Source organism: Neopsephotus bourkii, unplaced genomic scaffold (assembly GCF_033783945.1).
Source record: "Neopsephotus bourkii isolate Nb327-2 ecotype Australia unplaced genomic scaffold, CSIRO-AGI_Nbou_v1 NB_1234, whole genome shotgun sequence".
Lineage (NCBI taxonomy): Eukaryota > Metazoa > Chordata > Aves > Psittaciformes > Psittacidae > Neopsephotus > Neopsephotus bourkii.
In genome coordinates this window covers 2,377,666-2,393,598 of record NW_026901719.1, presented here as the reverse complement: position 1 = coordinate 2,393,598, position 15,933 = coordinate 2,377,666, and the positions used below count along the sequence as shown (strand labels likewise).

At 36.1% G+C, this 15,933-nt stretch overlaps 1 protein-coding gene across 4 annotated transcripts in view; it reads left to right on the top strand.

Annotated features, from left to right (window-relative positions):
* AP1S2 (adaptor related protein complex 1 subunit sigma 2) overlaps positions 1-15,933 on the top strand; it is a 28,975-nt gene that overhangs the window by 12,147 nt on the left and 895 nt on the right. Inside the window, exons 4-5 of one of the 4 annotated variants that reach the window (XM_061364534.1) lie at positions 11,391-11,492; positions 12,896-13,385. The exons of 1 other annotated variant lie outside the window; for it this stretch is intronic. In XM_061364534.1, the coding sequence (XP_061220518.1) occupies positions 11,391-11,402 (12 nt within the window). In that variant the 3' untranslated portion in view covers positions 11,403-11,492; positions 12,896-13,385. Of the gene's footprint in view, positions 1-5,256; positions 5,352-11,390; positions 11,493-12,895; positions 13,386-15,933 lie in introns of those variants that run through there. 2 more of the 4 variants (XM_061364530.1, XM_061364531.1) reach the window with 2 other exon arrangements.

Here is a 15,933-nt window from a genome sequence, read left to right as displayed (position 1 = left end):
TGCATGAACCTAGGAACATAATATGCTCTACGCAAAAGAAAAAAGCTGAATTTTTTCACTCAACTCTAATTATTGTGGTTTTTACAAGTAATTCCATATGGTGCTAGGAAGTTCATGGTCATTTACTGAGCTAAAATACTAATATCAAGGAGTTAGTAATTCTAATGCCGAAACCAGGCAATGATGTATATGTTTAAAAGCAAATACATACAGACTCACTCATCTTCATTTCAGGAAAGTTCCTAAACTTTGGCTTTGAGCGAAAACTATTTTTATTATTCAACCTACATAATTTTTATAAAAAGTATCTTGGACATTACCCCCATTTTGTCCACCACTGTTCTTTTGTAGGGTGTGTATGTATGTAATATTTGATTGCAGAGCATCTGAAATAATGAAAATCTAAATATTTTTAAGACATTATATCAATAAAAAGACCAGTGGATCTGTTGACATATCATACTTGTTTGTTTCCATAAGTACTGTAGTAATGAAAAAAAAATCTAAAAGCGATGTGAGTATTTTCTCTTAGGCTCTTGCAGTTTAGCCTCAGGTAGTATTTACTAGTCCTTCTGCGTGAAGAAAACTAGATAGTCATCAATTAACCTTATTGTGCTTGTTATTTCAAGGCCTTACCTCATCCTGTATCAAGAAGGGTGCTTAAACTGTTAATGTCAGCTGACTTCCACTAGACGCTTATGGTTGCTATGTAGATTAAGCTTCTAGTTTTAGAGTGAGTATCTTATAAATACACCAAATTTTTATTTCTATACGTGTGCCATGAAAATTGTTTTCTTAAACATGAAATGTTCTCATCGGAAGCTGTAGGTTTAAAGTTATGCATGATAGCAGAGAGGTGGTATTAGGTTGTCTTTGAGATATGACAAAATAAAGGAATTCTAGCATAAGCAATGACAAAGAAAATCCCTGATACTTAAGCCTGGAGTGAGTGGGAGTAGAAGGATTTTTGTCTGGTTTAGGAAACAGCCTTTGTAAGCACCTGTTTCTTAACAGTTGCCTGAGAAACTTAGCATAATTAATGTAATTAATTCATTCTTCATTTAATGTTAGCTCTTAAAAATAGACTACTGCAATAGACTGCCTTCCTAAGTTGGCAGTGACATTAATTGCCTCAACTGTACCGGTATTCCTCTCAATGTGAAACAAGAATGGATAATGAGATCCGTATTATAATGGAGATCTGACTGCCTTGATTGCCATCTGTTCTTCATGTGTAACTTCTGGCTCAGTTTCAGGCAGTCGGCTTGGTTGGTCAGTTCAAGACTGCAGTTCTTAAGAGATGTATGTACTCAATTTTAGGCACAAATAATGATCTGAACTTACTTATGGAAGATAGAGTAAGTTATGGTAGTGTTTTTGTAGCTGACACTTTTGTAAAATACATTTCAGCTGTCAGTCCCTGGAGGATGTTGGATATGTAGCAGGAAAGAAGAGGTAAAGCAGTTAACATGTTTGATCTTTTGGTTTAAGTATGCAGTGTATGTCTTGTCCATTTCGATGACATCTTGTCATTGATGCTGATACACTGATCAAAAATAAAGGGGCTTGTTTATGGTACTAGTTCCAGATGTTATTTAAAAACCTGTAATTAAACTATCTTTTTTTTTTGTGATAGTCTATACATAAGTACAATGATTTGGGAATGTTCATTCAACATAATTACTTTCTTTGTGAGGCATTGCATGTTTTCTTAATTGTGCTATTCGAAGTATGGGTGCTTTTTAAGTAGTATGTAAGGAAATGGGTGCATGTGTAAATGGCTTTTTGTAAGGTACTTTGGGTGTGGAGAGAGAGGTGTTTTTTCCCCAGTCTTGGGAGTAAAAAGTTTAATTGCTTGTTCTTAGAGACTGGCATAGTTTTCTAGGAAACATATTACCCCAAATCAACATAAAAGTATATTGGGCCTAAGTGAAGAGGTTAATTACTTTTATGTTTGTTTTCCCACATCAGTCGAACAGATGGTTATTATTCTTTGAAGCCTTGTATAACTGCTTGGCTACAGTTGTGCTCTGTAACATTATGTATATAATATGCTTCACTTTATAAGAATTTATTTGCACATTATCTTAGGCAAATTTGTGTATTTGTTGTTCAGTTATTATATAAGTTGTTATTGTGGTCATAAAAACTACACAGCCTCTTAAAATCAGCATTTGCAGGGTGGAGAGCAAAGAGATACCCAGTTAAGAAGTATTAATGTGCATGGGAGGTATTTCCAAATGTGTCAGTTAAAGTTCCAAGCCTTGTCATGCTAGCATTTGTTCTTTGTGTATGTTTGTGTTAATTACTTTGCTCTTTGCAGTGTTCTGTTTAAGTAAAAAGTGACTTAAGATCTTTATAGAACTGCATTTCTGACTTTAAGTATATACATATATGTTTAGGGGTATCTTGCTTATCATTGACTGTACTGTAGACTGATAAAACCTACCAACAGTTTTTGTTAGAAGTTGTCATAGCTTTATAAATACCTAATATAAATTCAACTGGACTTAAGGTGGAAGGAACTGTAAGACTATATGTAATTGGGAATCACAGGAACATTGCTTCTCTTTGAAACAAGCCTCTGAAGACAACTACTTGTACATTTTATAGTAGCAGACAGATCTGTAAACCTTGATGTCAAAGATGTTTCCGTATTTTTAATAGATATTTTTGAGTTGGAGTACTGTGGAGTAAGCTTTCCTGCAAATACGTACCAAATCATATTCTTCTGTTTTAAAACAGTAGGAAAATTGGTCCAGAATATTAACAGTATAATCTGCATCTCTGTTTTCCTCCCAAGGAGGAATGGAGAAGGGGAAGTTAACTTTTCCAGATTTAAATGTAGTCTTGAAAAAGTGTCAGAATCAAGAGGTTACTGCATCATTCTTCACCTCCTTCCCATTCTCAAGAGTGTTTTTTTGTCTTCTCGCAACTTAAATATTTTACTGGTCCATGAGTCTTTTAATTACATTTAGAAAAATGCAGTTCAGTATTTTAATGTTCTTTTTGAAGTTTCTTACTTTTCTGGATGTGTCATGGTGCTTAGGGTTTATAATAGATTTGCAGGCTGTGATTTCTAAATGCTTTAGAAATCTAATTGTCTTTCCGGAAACGTTTTGGCAAATCTTAATCTATCTTTGCGTTTATGAATTGAAAATGGTAGAAAGCAGTCTGCTTTTTACCTGAGTAGCTTTTGTTCAGACCTTTAAAATATCATTTTAATAAATCTGTCTCCATAATACTTTTTTTTTCCTGTTTTGTTTAGTGTGTATGTGTGTGAAGTGTATGAGATCTTATTCTATTAAGGAAATCAAAATGCTGATTAAAGATTCTTAAGACTCAACAAGTTGTGAGGAAGGAGTTGTCCATATAAGTATTAAATATGCATTCAGTCAGCTTTGCAAATAGAAACATAAGGAAATTTCAATTATAAGTAAGGCAAGTTAGTTTAAGTAAAGTCCTTGCTGATTGATAAATGATTCAGTACCCTGGCTGGTGTAAATTCCAGTACTGATCAAGATCATCCACTTTGCAAAACTACCTATGAAGTTGATCATGCATTGACATAAACAATTCTTGTAGAATGGTTAAGGGTATATTAATGGTACCCTGAACTCCTTATGGATTATAATTCTATTAAGGGTGTGTTTATTATCTATACATTAACCTATAGATTTTTCTCCAGAGATATTCTTCTGTTGCTGTCTGTAGAAGCACTGTCAGGGTGATGTGATGAAAATTTTAGCACTGCTGCACGTCACAATTGTTTTCAGGTGCTTACTTGTGTGCTTTTTGTCAATAAACATAGTAAATTCCCTGAATAATTGTGGAAGGCTGCTTGGCAGTAGAGAATGTCCTATCTTCAAAATTACACACTCTCTCTGAATGAGCACATAATTTCGCATTTTAGCGGAACATTTTCCCTGAATCTGTCAGAATATTGGAAAGAGCAATGTTAATGTTTGAACCCTGAAATACTGAGGAGAAAATTCGATTTTTACTGGTGTCTGAGATGTGTGATGTTGCAGTGCTCCTACCCTTTCCTGAAAGGGAATTCTTGCTACCTGTGAAGATGATTTTAGAGTGACACAATAGTAGGTGAAAAGAATATGAATGTCCCCAGGAGATACTGCCGTTGTGTTCAGTTTTTAGAGTAATTTCTTTGTGGTCTTGTCTGTATGTTGTACATGTCAGGCACATTGCTGGTATGTGTTTTGGGGTTTTTATTTATTGTTTTTAAGGGAGAAGCTATGGTTTTGGGGTTTTGTTGGGGTTTTTTGGTTTTTTTTTTTGTTGTTGCTAAGCTGTCTAGCAACAGTAGCAGTTCTGGTGATGGATATGAAGATGCATATTAAAAGCATATATATGTTAAAGCTTATGCTGAAAATGTGATTTTAAAAAAGAAAAAAAAGTCTAAAAAAACCCTACTGTTCATAATTCTCCGAGCAATCTAAGGACACCTGGTTAACAGATGGATTAAAGTAAAAATGTTCAACTTTTGCACCAAGCACCACTACATGAAAATGTCTGGTTTATATACTGCTCAGCAAGTAACAATGAGGCTTAATAGTAAATGCGGTACATAGCTCTTGAATTGTTTAGATTACTTTAGGGCTGGTAGGTAGAGAAGTTGAACGCAATTCTTAACTTCCTTTAATGGAACAAATCTTATTGGATTAAGCATGTTTCACATAAATCACTGGATTAAATGTATGTAAATATGGGAGCATCCTATTCTGATACGCTTTTAATCTGTTACAATAATGAACATCTGATCTTCAGTTCTCTTAAAAAAAAAAAATCAAACCCCCAAGTCTGAATTAGTACTCCTTCAAGCAAAGGTAAAGCTTTCTCAACAGCTGTCTAGAATTTATTACTGTAAGGTATTCTTTGTCTTGGTAAGAACTGAAAAATAAACTTGAGGGGTTTTTGTTTAATGCATCTATTTGGAGCCTTTGAACAGATGTTTTACTGATGCATATTTGTTGTTTAAGAGTGGGCTTTTTAGTAGGACCTGATAAAATTGTATTTACTGAGTAACAATAGCTGAAACACATTTGAATGAAATAACTGAATTTAATTTTGTATATAGTTTAGAATATTTTCTAATGTTTGTTTTAAACAGAAGTAACCTGTAAATAATTGGGTGGGTGTTGGGGTTTTGTTTGGTTTTGTGTTGTTGTTTATTTTTTGTTTTGTTTAATTAAGTAGTCGGTATTGCATTTTCACTGCTGCTTGATTTTGTGTTTGTAGAGCCAGAATGAAGACTGGGGAGGTTTGTCTGAGGATATCTTATGATTAAGAGCAATCTAAGGCATTAGCCCTTTTGACCCCCATCTAAATGATTGGTAACTACCAGTTTACCATTTTGGTGGCATGGATTAAATGGGTGCTATGCAAGACTGCTGCACGTGTAATTAAGTCCTTGCAAGGGTAAACAGAAAATGGGTGATGGGCTTAACTTTCTGCAACACTTGCATGATGATCTTTAAAGAGTGCTTTGAGTGTTCCCTTTTATTTTCCTTTGTTTACTAACTGCATCAACTGGAAGCGTCTGACTTCTAGCTTTCTTTGGTGTTGATAATCAAGTGGGATAATGCAAGTTAGAGAAATGGTTACTAAAACTAATAACTAAACAGATGTTTGGCTTTGTTTACTTACAATCAACCCATGTAAATGTGTATTTACTGGAAAATGAGCTTTTTACATCTGCTGTGCAAAGAAAGTGGGCCCTAAAAAGACTGGGTGCTGCTGTGGTTGTATATTAAGTGCGGGATGCTGCATGAGAGAACAAAGCTTATTTGCATATATAGTGCATTGCAACATATTTTTTTGTCCAAAGCATAAGTGGAATACATTGTGGCAGTCCTTTATTAAAGGTAAGATTTTCTTTTACATAAGTCAAGTTTAAAACACATGCGAAAATAATTTGCTGGAGAAAACTTTGTCTGCTGCTTACTTGATACAATGATAAACAAGTAGTGCAGTAAACAAATTGTCTTTTGTCATGTGGAACTGCAGTAATAGGTCTAATTTTCATATGCAGCTTTATAAACATCAGGGTTTAGTTTCTGAGCAAAAGAAACTTCTTCTAATAGACAAAAATATTTGTAATGTATTCAAAATCAAATTCACTGTTGGTGTATGGGTGTTTTTACCATTTAAAAGTTACCTAGTATATGAAACAGCTATTGATCCATGTTGGGGAGTGGCTAATAACCTGCTTGCATATTAGACTTGTAGAATTATGGCACTCAACGAGTCATTTGTTCAAAATAGTATCTTTTATGTAAGTTTTGACATACTTTAATGATGAGAAAACCTAAATGCTCAAGCTTGATTCTTTTCCACAGTTTTTCTTCCCCATGTGTATTCCTCTTTTTCCTGTTTATAGCAAGTTCATGTATAAAGAGTGTGATTCTCACGATGAGAATTAGTATTAATACTGTAAAACTTTCCTTGTAATTAAAACTTCTAAAATTTGTTTGGGACCTATGCTAAACAGAGCTCTTACTAGGAGTCTTCATCTTTTTGTTGTCTTAGCTACAAAAAACCATTCTGGAACATGCAGCCTCAGGCTTGGAGAATTCTGTGTGACTCCAGTCTCCGTACTTGTCTGCAGTATGTCTCTGATTAATTTTGTATATGGGCACAGTTTTAGTTGAAGAAATGTGCTTTGCCCCCATTAATTTAAACACAGCGGCATTACTAGATGCCTATGGGATGCTTCCTGGCCTGTACTGTTCCCTGGAACGAGTGAAGGAATAGTGGCTGTGTACTGAGCTTAGTTTACATGGTTGGCATGACTCCACAGAACATGGATAAAGGGGCATTGGACAAATAGATGATTGAATATAACAGATGGGGATAGCTTGACTGCTGAAAGAAACTGCAGCTTGTATATTGGAAGGAAGATCATACGTAGTAAAGAAATATTTCCTCAGGTAAAGAAGGTTGTCTTTGGGCAAGGGAAGGAATTTGACTCGTACAGCTTCTGTGCTTGTATTAACCTGATATTTAACAGGTTATACAACTCAGATTACTTAATCTTGTTACTTTATCAAGCATAAACAAGCACTAGAGGAGGACAATTTGGGTTTTTTCTCTGTTTCAGAGAGATTTGCTTATAAATTTAAAGTATACCTTGTATAATGTTAAAAAGCCTAGAGTGGTATACAACTAGATAGGGTGAAATCTCTATTGTACACTCAAGTTCTGCTGAATAGAATTTACGCATTCTATCAAAAGCAGTTTACAGGTGGTAAAGTCATGGACTTGAGTCAGAATGCAGTTTCCTCATCACCTAAAATAATGCTGACAGTGTCTTATGTTGAGAAGGATGGATCCATTCCATCTACTACCTTTGTGGAGGCACTTGTGTTCATGTGCTTGCCCTGTGATTATGTGGTTCCTAGCTTGTTCGGTAAAACCTGAGAATATGCAGGAGGGCATGAGGGAAGTGCCAGGAGGAGGAAAGCAATGGCATTGAAAAAGGAAGTAAAAGACATCTGCTTTTAGTGGCAGCCAGGACTTCTGCTAAAACAAATTGCATTTATTTTTAACAATCCCCTGTGTACTTTAAATGTTTAAAAAGCCAGTGTTCCCTATATCTTGTCTTCTTTCATGTCTGCTGTGAACCCTCAAGTCAGCTAGCATAGTCAGGTAAGTTCTGATTCACCTGCACCCCTCCTTTTGATCTGAGTCCTAGGAGTGTAGCAGGGAGCTTCAGCAGCAGCAGTATTACCTTAGGGAGTTTTCAGTTGTCCTTTCCCTCCCTCATACCTTCTGTGCCAGGGAAACTATTTATGTGACCATTCTAGAACTAGATTTCAGATCCATTTAAACTGATCCAATTTAAATTGCCTATTTCTAAAAACATATAGCCAGCAGGTTTTCTGTGTTTATAACTTGGCCCTGCAAACATTTGTCCAAACAACTCTTAGAAGGTAAAATGCTGCAGAACAAGAAGGAAGGACAATGCTTAAATGCCATTGCCATGGAAGCTGAATGATACTGGCCATGGCATGGTTTGTTATAGCAGTATATTCTGGTCATACCTTCAGAGATACAACCGTGCAGTTTAAGAAGTGGTCCTTAAGGGGAGTAAGTAATGTAAATTTGTATGTGCAATGCTGGAAGAAAACATTAATGAAACCTTACCTGTGTAGTTTGGCAAACTGCTGAATATACAGATGCTGTGAGATTATCTGGTGGAGATATTGGTGGTTTGTAATAGTTTTGGCTCTAGCTTTACAATAAGTATTCAGTAGTAGTATTTGCTTGAAGCATTTGTGATTTTTGTGGTGAGGAAGTAGAGCCTTCAGTGGATGCTTAGAACCATCCTTACCTTTTAAAAATTAGATTGTCAGTTCTTCATAGCTTGTTGTGTAGCAAATGATTGGCAGGTATAAACCACTGTCTCCTGGAGAGATTACCACCTATGATCCAGCAGATTGGAATAACAACTAAGAAGCAGGAAGTATCTGCTATCGTCCAGTTACACTACATGAAGTTTTCACTGATATTTTTACTCCTGCTTTTGAGAAGGTGGCAGGCAGGCTGGCCACTGCTTATCTTATATCATGCCCTTCTGCTCTGGTCTGTTGGGGTGATGTTTCAGAGCCAAAGTGTTTGCACATGGTAGGGTGTTTTGCTGAGTAACATTTGCATGACAGCTGCTGCTGTTTCAGACACTGGTTGAGTATTGTGTTCACTAATGTACACCATTCTTGAAGATTTCTTCTTTTTGTTCTCTGTATAGGAAGCTGCAGGCAAGATCTTGACCTGGAGCTAGCATTGATGTAGGATTGTACTTTGGTTTTGAACAGCATCATAGTTAATATTTGTTTCTGAACATGTTCAAGACCTCATGGGTGTTTCTAGGTTCTCTGAGGATACATCTTGCACTCCTTTCAAAGTAGAGTTTTCTCAATAACCGTGTAACTGGCGTTTCTGAATAGTTAGCGAACCAAGGATTGGGAAATGGGCACTCTACTGTTTTGAAATCCCGGAAGAGGCAAGTGAACAGCAGAAATTTCCTAAAGCAGGCTTTTGTTAGAAATATTTCCTAATGAAGCTTCAGAATGAGAGTGTAAAAGTAGTTGCTTCTGAAGCATTGCTAAAAATGTTCTTCTTAAGTGTCAGTTTCTTCCTACTGGAAGAATTTTGTGTTTCTAAATAGAAGCCCTTGCACCTCCTCTCTTTCCCATAACCTGTTTCTGTAGAATTATTCCCAAACTGCTGTGCACTCTGCAGCCCCACATCTTGTCTGGGGTTCTAGCTTGGGATTTGTTTAGATGCTGAGAGAGGGGGGTAGCCAATCCTTTATCAAAAGGTAACAGTTGTAATTTTTGCCTGCAGCTTAACATGGATTGCCTTCATAGACTTTGTGCTGGTTTTGATGGGAAAGAAGTTAAAATAAAAACCTAAGCAAACTTTCCCTGAAAAAGAAGGCATGACAACTACTCATGAAGTCTGTGTCACTATGATGTTGTCAGTAATATGGCAGCATTGCAAAACACTGAACTTAGGTCAGTTTGGTGTAGGCATAAAAAATTATGTGTCTTTCTCTTGCCTGACGTTATAAACTGTTTTCTTGTCCACTACAGACATGAAATAGCTTAAACTGCAGCAAGAAAATAAATTCCAAGTAGATGTTAGGCAAATTTTCCAGTGGTGATGATAATGAAGCATTTAAGTAGATTGTTTGGAGGGCATTGAAAAGTTTCCATCACTGGATGCCTTTACCAGATTAAATAGCTCTCAGGGATGTTGTAGGTATGCTGTTTGGGGGACTGGATTAAATGAAGTCACTTCTAATTTTAGTTTTAATTATGATTTTTAATTAGGTTGGGTCATGACAAAGTTGGCTGAGGAAAAAGTTGGGATGGGCTAGCTAAATGGTCTGTTGACTTCAATCAACTCTAGCATTTTTATAATTTAAAAATCTAATGGTTCAGGCTGCCAATTTCAGAGAGTATTAGCTTTTTAAAAGGAGTAAACACAGGTGTCAGTTTGAAAAAGATGAATTCTAGTAACTTTAAAATACTGTGGAATTGCAATGTGCAGCTTGTACTGTAGAGCTATTACTGTTTTGGCAAAGCTGGGATCTAAGACCTATCTATGTGTTAAAGTCAAGTAAACATTTTATGTGTAAATTTTTAAGTGATAGTTTTTCAGAGGTAGTATTTCATGTTAATTTGCCATTGTATTGTGCTGTAAGGATACTGCTGCCTCTTTGCTAGCTGCTAGATCAACTCATTTCTAAATTCATTAGATCCAGATAGCTGACTGTCTTAAGGACATGCTTCGCAGGCTCAGATGTTTTGAGGTCTGCAGAATCTCACAGAAGGTGGACAAGGTCTAGATACTGGTTGTAGAAACTGCCATGTCCTTTCAGCCAAATTGTCTTTTCTGGTATTCAGACTAGCAGGCTAGCTCTGGAGACAATGTGGCAGGGAACACAGTAAAATAAAAATACTACTACTACTACTACTAATAATAATAAAAAAAACCACCAAAAAACCTCACAAAAAAAAAAACCACCCAACCCAAACCAGAAAACCAAACCAAAATTAACAAATCGTAGTTGCAGCTTGTGAGATACTGTAGTTCTGTGATGGAAAATAATGTATCAAACCCTTATTTTCCTTTCTGTTGTTTGTCAGGCAGCCCATAGTGGCAGACCCTCTGTGCATGATGGTCTCAGATGTTCTCCTCAGAGGTCTTACTGAAACTGCAGTGTTTTCCATCTCACTGTACTGCTGTTATGACTTCATATTTCAGTTATTGTTGTCTTCCATTTAATCTTTTAGATTCACCTCTACAGTATTAGAATATTGCTAGTTTAGTTGCAGGTGGTGTTTACATGGTCTATAAACTAAAAAGCCTTCAGGAGCAAAAAAACCACTTTCGTCCTATAATTACCTGACAATTCATCTTGCTTTATCAGTAGATAATAATTTTCTGTCAAGACACTAATCCCGTAACAGTAATTTGAGTTGATCATTTAATTTTGTATACCAGGATTTTCTCATCAAAGACAGTTAATGCCTGAAGTTCTAAACCACTGAAAATATGCATAGGGCAGGGAATACCATAGGGGTGTGTGGGGCGGTAGAACTTCGCAAAGTACTGGAAGGTAACAGGTGAGTTAACATGAAACAAAGACTTCCATGTCCTTTTTAGTTTGAACCAGTGGTGTAAAATGGAACGTGGTCAGCACTTCCAGGCTGAAGTGTGCTAAATGGTGTGTGCAGCCCTTGGATAATCTTTGAACACACCAAGAATGAATTGTAATCAACTTTGTAAGAGTGCTAGAGAGTGAGCTGCTCTCCTACTTCCTGACCAGAGAGCTAGTGTAAAATTAAGGTGAAATCTGTTGCCAGGCATTTCAGTGAAGACACCAACTTTGCTGGTTCCAGGTTTCCAAGGGTGTGAAACACTGGAAGACATGAATTGTCTTCATGAATACATATCATGCCAACAGTGTATTTCTTGGCCTAGTATTTTATGTTACCTATTATGCAATGCCTTTTCCAGTTAGTAATATGCCTCAATATCTCGTTTTTAATTTAAGCTGACACTTAAGTGCAATATGAGAGGTTTTAAGAGTAAAAATTCACATTGGTAATTCTCTATTATTTGTGTTCTCTATTGTACACCAAATTCTTCTGAATTTTACCCTAAAAAAAAAAAATCATCACAGCAGGCTTCTTGTAACGTATTTGTGACTGTCACTCGGCATTAGGTGCTATAGTTTTGTGAACTACTGGATTTGTATTTGGCTTGATCAGAGTAACTTTTAACTACTGTGGGATAATGTCCATATTACTGATAGTGAAAAGCAGTATAAATCCCATAAATCTTCTAAGATATTCTTGTGCTTTTTTGTAATTGGAGATTAGAATTTGAAAATATGTAAGCTTTAATGTGTGAATAAACTGAGATAACACAGAAGAAATTTTTAGGTCTAGAAGTCTTGTAACAGTTCTGTAATTTTGGGAGTGGGATGCTAAAATAGGTTGAAGATTTTAATTGGTACATCATGAAAGATCAGTAACTGGTATGCAGAAAGTTGTGGTTTGTGACCCCCCAACCCGCCCCCCGCCCCATTCCTGCTAGCCGTGTAAGGGGCATACTCCTAAATTGCTGTTACTCCATCAAAAATATCCTCATCTGTCTTTGGGGCACTGATTTTAATACAGAAAATTGAGTGTTGCTTGCTTTCTAACTCATCTTTCAACAAATTGCATATTAATGTTCATGCTAATGAAACAAAAGTATTAGGTGGTATAATTCAAAAGTGAAGGAAACTCTGATAAGAGGCATGTCTGAGATAGCTCCTGGTTTTCAAACAGGGCCTCTTTTACAAACAATGCCAAGTAACACCACTGCTGTACTACCCTGCCACAGTGCTGCTTACAACTGTGTTCTAGAGGCCTGTAAGCAATCCATGTTTATTAGAGCAGATTTGGTGTGTGATGTCAAAACTTCACTTAGCCCACTGCCTGGGCTGTTTCTGACAGCAGCCAATAGTGTCTACCAAAGAGGCTAGATGGAGCAAATACATAGGGTGGTCCATCTCTTGGAACAGTATCTCAGCTTCAGATAAGTTTTGTCAGAGAAAAGACTGAACTTTCATAATATAGTAATTATGAAGTTATCCTGTATGTTGTTGGACCCAAAATGCAAGTATGGGGGGGTAAAATGATGGTGTCATGTGTTGTCCCCCACCCCAGAAGTCTAGAGTAGTCAGAAAATACAGTATTGTATTTATGTCTCAAATGTCCTTTCCATGTCAGAGATAACAATAGTGAGATAGTATTTTTGTTTCCTTGCATATCTCTCCACCTTTCTATTATGTATAAGAATATGTACATTTCTTTTGTAGCCACGTCATGAATACTTTAATGTCCCAGTGTACTAAATGGCTTCATTCATCATGCATGCAGAATTTCAGAGGAGATAGACCTGTGACTTACTCATGACAGGACATTATCATCAGCTTGGTGAATCCAGTCATCTTGAATCTAACAGAATGCCACAACCATTCTCTGCTGTTGTACTTCCCTCTTCCCCTTCTGTTTTACAGTATTGTCTCTTCACATGTCTCTTTTCAACAGAACTTGTGCTTGTTGGCATATGGTTTTAACTTTATGTGTAAGCTTGAAGTCTTATGCTTAAAAGTTCTGTAGAATTTTCCGAGCTAAATATCTATATACTGCAACACCTATACTGTAACATTACTTGACCTGTGTTTATCTTGCAAATAAGTTGTGGTGGTATTTAAACATACTTAAAACCCGTAGATGAAGTTAGTATTTACAGAGAAACTAATGAAGTAGTAGTATGCAAACTGTGTAAACACACAAATGTTAAATGATGTTACACGCAATTAAATGTGTGCACAGCAGTATACTTAATGAGACCTCCTTATAAAGAGGAGGAAGGCAGAACTGATACGGGCAAAAGGAATGACAGGTAAATCTGAAGTTGCAAAGTTTGTGTTTAATTGTTCAAACACTCTTGTGAGTAGTTGAACAATTGCTGCTACTGAAGGAGAGAACAAGCTCATTGCTTCACAAATGGCTAGGGTTAGAAAAATCATTTCTTTTAAGTCCATTTACAGCATACTTGAAAAATGTCACCTTCAACTGGCATTTCCAGTTTTAAGTGCAGACTACCTTGTGTATCAGAGAACTGCCACAAGGATGAATATAAGTGCCATTCAATTAAAAAGCAGGGGCAGAGGGAGAGGGCATGTATTGCATCCTCTGTTTGCCTAGAAGAGGAGAATAATTTGTAAGCTAAAACGAGTGCTGGTTTTGAAAGTTGCTTAAAATTTAATTAGCAAGAAATTGGTTACTGAGATTAACCGCAGCTAGTTGCATGTACTGTATGTGGTAATGCACTATCTTTTAAATGTTAAACTGACAGAGAAATGTGAGATTTAGGGGATTAGACAAAAGATCTGGATTGGACTCGCAGCATTCTGAAGTCTTAGAAAACAAGATCATAGGAGTGGCTTTCCGCTTCAAAGTTTGCCTTTTTTTCTGTAAGACATTAACAATGTGTTTGAATGTCTGGTTAATGCTGCTTTAGCCTGCATTATTTCATGCGTGTTGGCTTAAAATGATGTGCATTGAGCTGTAATGAGATGCTGTTTTTCTTGTTATCTGTATACAGCTGCTTGCTTCTAATTGACTAGGTAATGAATTAGCTTTCCTGGCATGTTTGAAATAAAGTATTGCATGCACTTTCGTCTCATGTGAATGACTTTTTCCTCATCTGTGTTCTGATATATTTCAAATTGTCACTGTTTGCCTGGGGTGATTCTGAGCTGCAGGTAGTGTATAATGCTACAGAATGCTTTCCATAACAATTGGCTAAAATGTTTGACACTTCCTAAAACAAATAACATGAACAAAACATAATTCATCCTACTTGTTTCGTAAAAGTCATAATTGATGAAATAATTCCTCTAACAAAACACATTAGCCTTTAGGTGTTCCTTGAGATTGTATTGTTGCTGTGCGAATAAGAAGGCATGTCTGCCTCAAGGTTACTGCTGTAGTATTAAAAAATTAAAATCTCACAGAGTTTTAGGGTGAGAGACCTGTGGGCAAGTAGCCAATGTACTTGAAATACATTATTTTAAGTTAATTGTTAGCCAATTACCTTGATATTCTTGAAGAAATTTAATCTTTAAGTATATGCCTGCTGAAAGTTACCCACAACTCTGAATTGGCAGTGGAGACAGTAATACTGTACTGTTCCTGAAGACAGTAGCAGCAGTGAACTGTGTTTCTTCATAGCTATCAAGCAACTCCTCAGGTCATTTAGTAAATATTGTGTCTTACCACTGAGTATCTGTAAGTATCCACTGTTGTCTAATCAATTTAAAATTGTGAAGTTGTTTTAGTACAAGTGTTTTCAAGACCCTGAAATGCCTGAGAAGTTACACTTTGTTGTCACTTCTGTTGCTATAGTTAGTGTAGGATTTTGGGTTGGGTGTTGTTTTGGGTTGGTTTTTTTTTGAGTAAAATGTTTTAAGTTGGTAGATAGGGGAGATGCATGTCCCCTAAAATGAATGCAACAGAGTAATCTGGTAATACAATACGACAGGTTATATTAAAAATGCTACAAAGCCTTTTCTTCAATCAGTATCTCTTTTGGGGGATTTGTGTTAAAATACACATGCAAATCTTTAATCCTGCCATTCTCTCTGGCTTTTTCAAGGTCACTGCAGCTCTAAGAATAAATATTGCATCAGTGGGAAAAACGACATCGTTAATATAAGATACAAGTATCTTGTCTCCAGTATTAACTTTCGTTTTTCCTTGCCATTTCTTATTTGCTGCTGGATTTTGGAAGCCATCTCAAAGTGTTCAGAGGTGGCCTGTTCCAGGCACTGACTGTTGCCTTTGAAATATGGCTTGTTCTTTCAATTCTAAAATTGCCTTATACATGAACTGAATGAGGATTGTGAACTTGATCATTTTGTGCTACAGTCAGGGTTGATAAAGATGATGTTTTGGTGTTACATGCAAGATCTAAGACATTTAATTATATATTTTGCTGACAGTGTTTTTCTAATATTTAGAAAGCAGTTGAAAAATAATTTGCTGCCTTAACTGTTATCTGCCTTTTTTTTCTGCTTCATGACATGTCTTGGTTTAGGATGCTAAAGTAAGTTTATTCAGACTGTGGATACTAAACCTGTTTGTTTCCATAAGGACACAGTATCCCTTTTTGATATTGTTAATAATTATGGAAAAGCAGAGCCTAAGTATTTCTGATTAAACTACAATTTTTTGTCAGATGCTATAGGAATAATGACTACAACACTGATGATAACCCTTTGCATTGTTATATTAAACAAATTGTTCTGAATCTAAACAAAGTTATTTAAGGTTAGAATTAATTTAA